Source organism: Carlito syrichta, unplaced genomic scaffold (assembly GCF_000164805.1).
Source record: "Carlito syrichta isolate Samal-C Ts95f unplaced genomic scaffold, Tarsius_syrichta-2.0.1 Scaffold304709, whole genome shotgun sequence".
Taxonomy (NCBI): Eukaryota; Metazoa; Chordata; class Mammalia; order Primates; family Tarsiidae; genus Carlito; species Carlito syrichta.
Window position 1 is genome coordinate 7,857 of NW_007248805.1, and position 9,231 is coordinate 17,087.

At 58.0% G+C, this 9,231-nt stretch overlaps 1 protein-coding gene across 1 annotated transcript in view; it reads right to left on the minus strand.

Moving 5' to 3' along the window:
- The window catches only part of LOC103263043 (argininosuccinate synthase-like), a gene marked incomplete at its 3' end in the record, with an annotated part of 7,737 nt that extends 5,465 nt beyond the window's left edge, over nt 1-2,272 (minus strand). Inside the window, exons 1-2 of the mRNA XM_021713743.1 lie at nt 2,164-2,272; nt 1-53 (exon numbers count right to left, since the gene is read on the minus strand). Coding sequence (XP_021569418.1) covers nt 1-53; nt 2,164-2,268 — 158 coding nt within the window. The remainder of the gene's footprint in view (nt 54-2,163) is intronic.
- Nucleotides 2,273-9,231: the final 6,959 nt, after the last annotated feature.

A 9,231-nucleotide genomic window follows, 5' to 3' on the forward strand; every position in this document is an offset into this window, starting at 1 on the left:
TTCAGCGCCTTCTTCCTGGCTTCCTCGAAGTCTTCCTTCTGGCCGATGTTGGCCTGAGGAGAGGCAGAGGCCCCGTCAGCTCGGGGGCAGAACACTGAGGAGGAGACCATCAGCCCCTGGGGAGGGCCCTCTGCAGGCCCCGGCCACACACAGTCACCCTCCCTCGCCCGGAGGTGGCTTCCTTTGGACGGCCGAGGTCACCGTCCAGGAGGAGAAAGGGCACGGCCCGGGTCCGAGGCACTCCCAGGTGCTGGTGTGGGGAGCTGGGCCGCTGGGGCATGCTGGGAAGCTGTTTCTAAGGGTTGGAGGACCGACTGGGAGGACCAAATGGAGGGACTGGTGGGGAGGACTGGTTGGAAAGACTGGCTGGGAGCACCAGTTGCACAGATGCACAGGCTGCTGGGATGCAACGCTGGCTGGCTAAGGTTTCCTGGAAGCCCTCTGACAACGCCCTCACGCCCCAAGCCAGCGGTTAGCTTGTCGGGAACTGCCTGCCTGGTGTCCAGGTCTCTTCCCCAGCAGAGAGGTCCACACCCAGGGTACCCAGCTCTGGCCCCCCAGCTGGAGAGCCCGACCTCTGGCTCCAGCGGCCCCTGTCTAGACGACAGTCTGTCTTCTGCTGGCTGGCCTCTGGCCTGCTGCCAGCTCCGGGCTGGAGCCCTCACTCCCGGCTCTGCTCTCCAGACTCTGGAATCCTTCCAGAGCCCAGCAGCAGTGCTAGCCTAAGTCACCGTCAGCTTTGCATCTGCCAGGTGGCAGCCTGGGGTCTACATGGCCAGCTGCAGCTCTGTCTGCCCCACCACGAGAGGGTTACACCCCGGGCTCTCTGCAGCCACTCACAGCTGTGGCTGTCACCCACCAGGTGACTGTGAGCCACACCAAGGAAACCCTCACCCAATGACAAGGGCACTGGTGCAGTTAGATGGGGCATATGGACGCTACCAAGCCACTCTTGGTAACAGAGCACTTTTATCTGTGCATTGATCCAATCTCATTTCTTTCTTTCTTTTTTTCCTTTTTTTTTTGAGTCAGGGTCTCACTCTGCCATCCAGGCTGGAATGCAGTGGCACAATCATAGCTCACTGTAGCCTGGACCTCCTGGGCTCAGGCAATCCTTCCCCCTCAGCCTCCCAAGTAGCTGGGACTGCAGACACACGCCACCCTACCTGGCTAATTTTTTTATTTTTTGTAGAGACGAGGTCTTATTATGTTGCCCAGGCTGGTCTCGAACTCCTGGACTCGAGCAATCCTCCACCTCTGCCTCCCAAAGTGTTGGGATTATAGGTGTGAGCCACCATGCCCAGCCAAGAACTGTCTTGCTTTTTCTTTTTTTTTTTTGCCATTGTTTTTGTTTTGTGCTTTTTAAAGTGGAGCTGAATTCCTAGAATGTGCAGTGAAGAGTACTAAATAGTACAGCCCCATGAAGGATTCATAGACTGAGTCTAGGTTCACCAGACATGGAGCTGGTTTGAAAAGGATTAACTGCTATGGACCCTGGCTTGGGACCGGTGGTCTATATCACCTACACCCTGTCACCTATTTTGCCGTCCCAGCACTCGGTGACCTCCCAGAACCCTTCCAGCTCAGGATTCGACAATCTTCATGAATTCTGGAGGCTGACAGGGGACTCGAGAGGGGAAGACTGCATGCCTTCCCACAGCCTGCGGCAGGTCCCAGCCATGGCCCCTCTCTAAGCCGGCTGGCCCCACGGCACTGCCAAGGTCACTGCTGTGTCCCCACCCCCATCACCCATAAGACAGCCACCTCCTTCTGGCTGTGAAAGGCATCTCAAGGATGTCTGTTTTAGAGGAAGAAAGGGAGGCAGTGCATCGAACAGCTATGTTCCTAGTTCCAGATCAAGACGGGCTTAGACCCGGCGTGGTGGCATGCACATGCCTATAGTCCAGTCACTCGGGAGGCTGAGGCGAGAGGATCACCTGAGCCCAGGAGGTCGAGGCTGCAGTGAGCTGTGATCCTGCCACTGCATTCCAGTCTGGGCTACAGAGTGACACTCTGACTCAAACAAAAAGAAGACAAGCTTAGAGAGGGAAGCCGGGCTTGGACAAGTGATGAGGAGCCAACGGGCAGACAACCCGGACGGAGGCACAGGCGGGATGGACCGAGGGACAAGCAGGAAGACAGACGCCCCAGGCGTCCCCTCACCAGGTAGGCAATGACGTCATAGCCTTGTTCCTTCAGCCACACAAGGATGCAGGAGGTGTCCAGGCCGCCACTGTAGGCCAGAACCACAGAGCCTTTGCCGGACATCTTGTCTGGAGAGAGTCAAGGAAGAGCGTCAGTGTCCCTGCGGACGGCGCCCTCCTGGCCCCCACCTGGCCTGGGGCGGTCTTATCCCTGGAACAAGCCGCCACCGGGTGGAACGAAACAGGACGTTCCCCTTCCTGCACTTCCTTTCCACTCCCCACCATCCCTGGGACCCTGACCCTGTATACACATCCCACATATGAGGGGAACTCAAAAAACCCGGAATTTTTTGGAGGGTGGGCCCCTTGCAGCACGGTTTCCCTGCTAAGTGAGTGGTCTAGGAACCCATTGGCATCCGCGCACCAGCTAGTGCTGGTATGAGAGGCTGCGTTCGGCTTCAGTGCATTTTCTTTGTAGACATTCTTTCACTGTGTTTGCCCATTTCATGATGGGTGGCTTACGAGTGTACCTGCCCACGCCGTGCTGAGTGTTTAGCAGTTTTTGACCAAAAATGGAGTAAGTCCCATGCCCCATCCTCCCTATTCACCCGATCTCCTCCCGAACAACTTTCTGTGTCCCCAGGTGATAAACGTCCTCAAAGGTAACGTTTTGCTAATGTGGAAGAGGTGAAACAAAAAATGGCAGAGCATGAAAAGGCTTCCAAATTGATGAGGTCAAAAACTTTTCTGAGTGGTGGAAAAAAGCATCTCGATAGGTGTGTGGCATCCAACAAAGAGTACTTTGAAGGTGACTGAAGTTTAAACATGTAAGAATAAATATGCAATTTTTAAATTAAAATTCCAAGCGTTTGGGGGTCCCCCTGGGCCACACTGGGGCCTGACGTGCTGACGGCAGCATTTGGGGCTGGCAGAGGGAGGCATCTCCTGGGGACAATCCCCCCAACTAGAGGGGCAGCTGAGGCTGAGTCGGCTGGACCAGGGCCAGGGGTGAAGAACGCAGAATGTGGAGGGGAGGGCTCTGAGCCTCTGGTGACTGACATGCCCCATCAGGACTGCTCCTTGCCAAGGTCAGAGGGTACCAGCAAGGGCCCCGGGGGCTGTGTATGGATGCCCCCGAGTCCCTACTATGACCCCATGATGGTCATCGTCCCACTGGTTCAGAGAGCTCAGCCACAGGTTCAAGGTCACAGTGCCCAGGTGGGTCTGGGCCCAAACCTGGGCTCTTACCCAGCATGCAGTACCACCTCACACCTGCAGGGGGAGTGGGATGCTCTGGGGTCGGCGCCCCGGGTCCCTTTCCCACCTGGGTCTCCACTGAACCTCACTCCTGGGAATCTTAGGTGCCGCGTCTCTTCAAATACAGGTACCTCTGGGGCTGGGGGGAGGCACACGAGACACCCGGCCCCTCTGCAAATTCAACTCCTGCAGACGCTCAGTTGGGAGGGGCTCAGGGGCCAACTCCCCCGGTGTGCAGGTGGAGAAACTGAGGCCCAGAGAGGGAAACAGTAGGCAGAGGCATAATATCTCTGTGTAACGGGGGCCCATCCCAGGAGGGGATGGGTGTGCTGTCTCCCCTCTGCTACACTGAAGCTTCGGAATGCACCGTGACCTCCTGTCTCCCGCCTGTAGAGCCCTGTTCCTAGGTCCCCTGCCCGAAGTCATGTGATTGGGTGACCTCTGTGGATGCCTGGCCTCCCTGGTTCTGCATTTATGGGGCCATGTTTGCGTCTGGGTGGGAGCATTTCCACAGGAGTCACCCACGGTCAGAATCAACCAGCAGTTCTCATTGGACAATGGTTTTTTGTTTTGTTTCGTTTTAGTTGGAGTCTCACTGTCATTCAGGTTAGAGTGCAGTGGCATGATCAAGGCTCACCACAGTCTTGACCTTCTGAGCTCACGTGATCCATCTGCCTCAGCCTCCTGAATAGCTGGGACCACAGACATGTGCCACCATGCCCGGTTAATTTTTTACTTTTTATAGAGAAGAAGCCTTGCTAGGTTCATCTCTACAAAAAGCTAGTCTTGCCCAGGCTGGTCTTGAGCTCCTGGGCTCAAGGGATTCTCTCACCTGGGATTACAGACATGAGCCACCATGCCCAGCCCTCATTAGACACTACTGAAGTCCACGGAGGTCCTTCCAGAGACCCAGGGAAGCCCAGAAAAGTCACCCATCAAGACGCAGGCTCCTGTGTCCTGAAGGGAGGAGGGGGAGTGGCTCCCCAAGCCACCTGGTGCTGCAGAGTCTGGACAGGTAGCCAGGCGGACTTTGGAGCCGGCCACGTGAGAGTGCATCCCGTGGGCACGGCATGGGCCCACCTGCCAGGCAGCCCCGGCTCACAGAAGCTGCCCTTTGGACTCGAAGGGGAAACACCTCCCAGAGCAGAGGGGGTGGTTCTGATCGACACCCACAGCTCCCCTCTCCACGGGGCAGTCAACCCCCTGCGGGGACCTGGGCTGCGGGTGACTCAGCCAGCCCTGACCCTGGAGCCTGGAGCCTGTAGATGGTGCCCATGGCAACCGCAGCCGAGCAATAGGCCATGGAGGATGGAGACAAAGAGGGAGAGAAAGGCAGGAAGGACTCAAGGTGAACAGTACCTGGGATGCGTGTTCTCAGCGTCCGGAATCTGCCTTTGTGCACAGCAACCACTCTGCAAAAGTAAAGGTGGCTTAGCCGTCTGCATGGCAACCCCGGGGGTGCCGGGGGGCCTGAAAGCCTCACGGGGGGCCTGTGAACAGCCTCACTGAGTGGGAGTCCTGGGGAGGCCCAGGGCCTCCTGTCCTGCCTCAGCAGGCATGTAGGAAATGTGTGTGCCCCTACCTGTATATAATTGCATGTGATGGTGCGGGTGGTAGGGTTAGGGTGGGGGGAGAGATCTCGTTGCATATTTTAAAAAATTTTTTTCAAGGCTGGAACGCAATGGCATGATCATGGCTCACCGCAGCCTCAATCTCCTGGGCTGATGCTCTCGCCTCAGCCTCCCAAGGGGATGGGACTGCAGGTGTGCGCCACCATGCCCAGGTAATTTTGCTAATGCTTGCTAAGTTCCCGTGTGTGTATCCACCTGTGATGTCATCACCACGATCAAGATAATGGCCATACGCTTCTTCTGCGGAACCCTTTCATTTGGGGTTATTTCCATTTTAGAGACAGGGAAACTGAGGTGTCCGCTAAGGAACTTGCCCTAGGCCTTGCCTGGCTGGTAGGTGGAAGATCAGCTCAGCTCACCCCAATGCTGGAAGTCACAAGGCCATATGAGGCCACCCCTCTCGGGGCCAGGTGTGGTCTGGGTGGGCAAGGTGACAGTGGCCCAGGACTCAGCCTGCTCCGAGAGTCACCCTGCTTCTGTCCCTTCTCAAGGTACTCGGAGCCAAGACAGTGGGGGAGGGACAGCTCCACGGAGGCAGACCACCTCCGTGACCCCACCTCGTCTGTCTCCCATCAGAGCACACATCACATATTCTAGCTGTCCTCCCCTGGGGACAGGAACCCGTTCCCAGACAGACGTGGCAGGCATGCAGAACAATGCAGCTGGCTCTGCTCTCTCACTGCCAGATGGGAGGGCTGGGGTCCCCTCGAAACCAGGGAGCCCCTCAGACCCCACCAGGCTGCCCTGGGTGGGGCGGGCCCTGAACCCACAGCCTCTGGGCGGAGTGAAGGAACGCATGGCCCAGAGTGTACGTGTGTGGTGCATGTTGGGGCCCATGCATGCGTGGGTGGGCTCAGAGGTTGATGCAATCAGACACTGGCATTGCTCTGCCCCCCCCCCACAATGCACAGAGGCACCCTCATCCCTCAGCTCAGCGAGTCTCTGGGCTGCATCCTGAGGCAAAAACAAAATGGTTGATTTGAGGGAAGGAATGGCAGTGAGTATCTCCTAGAGGCAGAACACAGAGACTCAGTCCCCAGACCCGGGTTCTCTGGGTTTAAGCCTTCTAAGCATGGCTGCTCATTTGCAAAACCAGGGTAAGGACCGCCCTCTCCCCGTGGGGCGACAAAGGGATTCAGTGACTTGCTGGGGAAGGAGCCCAGAGCTGGTGCCAAATGTGTGCCCACTAAACTCAACACCACTCCAACAGCTGACCTCAGGCCAGCTCCTCATTCGCTAGGCCTCAGTTTCCCCATCTGTACAACCTCCTAAAAGCTTCTTTGGTTCTGACACCCACGATGTTGGGCTTCCTTCCCGACACATCCTGGCTGAACCTAGTCTCCCGCCCACCTCTACCCCCCATCCCAGGTAAGGTTTAAGGTGTTTCCAACTCTTGGGCAAGTGCACATGGTCTCCCCGCTCTCCGCGCCAGCCCAGACACCCTTCACCAGAAGACACCTGGGAGGAGGGCAGGAGGGCACCTCATATCAAGCTGTCTGACAGCCTGGCCTGCCTGGCAAGGCGGGGGCATTCTCCCTGGCCCCAAGCCAGAGCCGTCTGGCTGGCCTCCAGGAAATAGGTCAGGGCACTCCCTCAACACTAAAGAAAACTTGTGCCACTCTAAAATGTCAGATCTGGATGAGGGACAGGGGCAGACACGATGTTCAGGGTCATATGTGCATCACCTCACAGTGGAGACTATCACCACCACCCATGCACAGACCAGGAGGCTGAGGCTCAGAAAGGCCAGCTAGGCAGCTGGCCGAGGTCACAAGCTGGTGGCTTCAAACCTGGGCTGACCACAGGCCATTTGCTCTTGACTCCACCTGCCCTGCGTGCCCCGCCTCTAAGAGACCTCGCATCTTCTCCCTTTCTGCACCTTTCCGACAACAAATTCCCTGGCCAGGCTCGGTGGCTCACGCCTGTAATCCCAGCACTTTGGGAGGCCGAGGTGGGAGGATCACTTGAGCCCAGGCATTCAAGACCAGCCTGGGCAACACAGCGAGACCTCTACAAAAACTAAAAAGATTAGCCGGGCGTAGTGGCACACACACCTGTAGTCCCAGCACCTTGGGAGGCTGAGGCAGGTCAAGGCTGCACTGGGCCGTGATCGACAGAGTGAAACCCCGACTCAAAAAACAAAACAAAACAAAAAACAAAGTCCCTAACAAAGCCCGTCACCACCTTGTTTCTCTGGAAGCCCCTCCCTGACATTCAAACAACTGAGCTTGGGTGGGTTTTGGAGTCCAGAAAGCACATTCACTCATCCATTCATTCTTCTTCTATCAAGGTGCCCTGGGTGCTTGGCCCACCCTGGTCCAGGGAGGGTCTGCCCAGCAGGAGGGAGGGCGCCTGGCCTAGGAGCTGAGCTTGGACCAAGGCATTGCAGCAGAAATCAGAGCCTTAGCCTCGGAATGCCTGTGAAGCTCCCTTTCCACATGGGGCCCACGGGCAGCTCCCTCATCTCAGCGCTCAGATGAGGCATCTGACCATCTGGCCCACCTCCCAGGCCCGCGGCCAGAGCTGAGAGGGGCCCAGTTCCCTGCTCCTGTGGCAGGTGGTTCTGGGCCTGGCTCCGCCTCGAGGCTCCTGGGGCCCTGGGACTGCCGAGGCCCCTCAGACCAACTTTACGCGCCCAGTGCAGGCAGGCAGGCAGTCGGTGGGGGCACGTAGGAACCCTAGGAACCCGCAAATTGCCGACTGTGCTGAGAGCAGCCGGGTCTAGGCGCTGGGTGGGGGCAGGAGTCGCCTTCCATTCCTTTGGTCCGCTGCACTGAGCAGAACCAGGATTCCAGCTGGGCGTGGTGTACAGGTGCCCCTCAGGGACAGGCCTGGCTGGAAGGGGGGGGCATGGAGGAGGAGGGAGCTTGGAGGAGAGAAATTCCCCCTTGGGGCTGCTTCTGCCTCCATTAACAGCCAACCCCAGGGCACAGTGGCTCATCCCAGCACTTTGGGAGGCCAAGGCAAGAGGATCTCTTGAGCCCAAGAGCTTCAGACCAACCTGGGCAACATTGCAGGACCTCATCTCCGTAAGGAATCAAAAAATTAGCTGGGCGTGGTGGCGCACGCCTATAACCTCAGCTCCTCGGGAGGCTGAGGTGGGAGGATCGCCTGAACCCAGGAGGTCAAGGCTACAGTAAGCAGTGATTGTGCCACGGCACTCCAGCAGCCTGGGTGACAGAGTGAGACCTGGACCAATAAAAACAAACAAACAAAAAAGGAACCCACAACAACAAATTCAACCAGTTACTGAGTGAACAGGCCCTGGCACAGCACTCAACAGTGTACAGAGCCCTTCATCAGCCTCTTCCTGCAAATGCTTCCTGAGGCCTGAGCCTGAGCCAGCTCCAGCAGACAGAGAAACCAAAGCTCGGGTTGCCAGGAGGCCCCCAAGGCCTCATCTCTCGTGTCTCCTGTCACTGGGCCGTGTGCTGGGAGCAGCATGATCCAAGCCCAGGGCCCTCTGCGTCTATTCCCAGGGAAAGGACAGGTCTGCTCCTGCCCTGAGACTCACAGCTAGGCCTGGCTGCTCCAGGCGAGACACCCCACTTCACGGAGAGGAATACTGAGGGTGGGTCCCAGGCCCTCCTCCCCAGGAAGACTTCGTGCAGGATGGGAGAGGAGTCTCCTCCGTTTCACAATGACCCTGTCTCCCTGGCTGCGGTGAGGCCAAAAGGCAACAGTATGTCCCGAGGGCGGACATTCTGCCTAGCACCCCTCCCACAGAGCCCAGCCCAGGGCCATCAGGAAATTGGGCAGCGGTGAGGTCACCAGCCCTCCCACCCCCACCAGCAGCCCTTCCCAGAGCCAGTCCAGGCCATCAGGAAATGAGGCGGCGGCGAGGCCACCAGCCCCACCTGGACAGGGCCAGGGCAGTGTCACCACCTGCAGGGAAAGGAGCCCCATCTCCCAGAGGTTTGGGGACTGGCAGCCAGAGTCACGCCCAGGGTAAACTGAGGCTCCAGGGAAAGCCACACGCCCAAGCCCCACCGGGAGAAGGGCTGGTGGGGAGGGGGGCGGAGGAAATCCGGCTTTAGGCAGAAAGAGGTAGAGAGAGGCGAGTCGGAAAGGGGGCGAGAGGATCGGGAGCCCCCCACACCCCAAGGTCTCCATCTGGGGGCTTCACGGCACAGAGGAAGCAGTCGGAGAAGGAAATCCGGCAAGGACCCGGCCACACCGGGAGCAAACGACCCGACCTG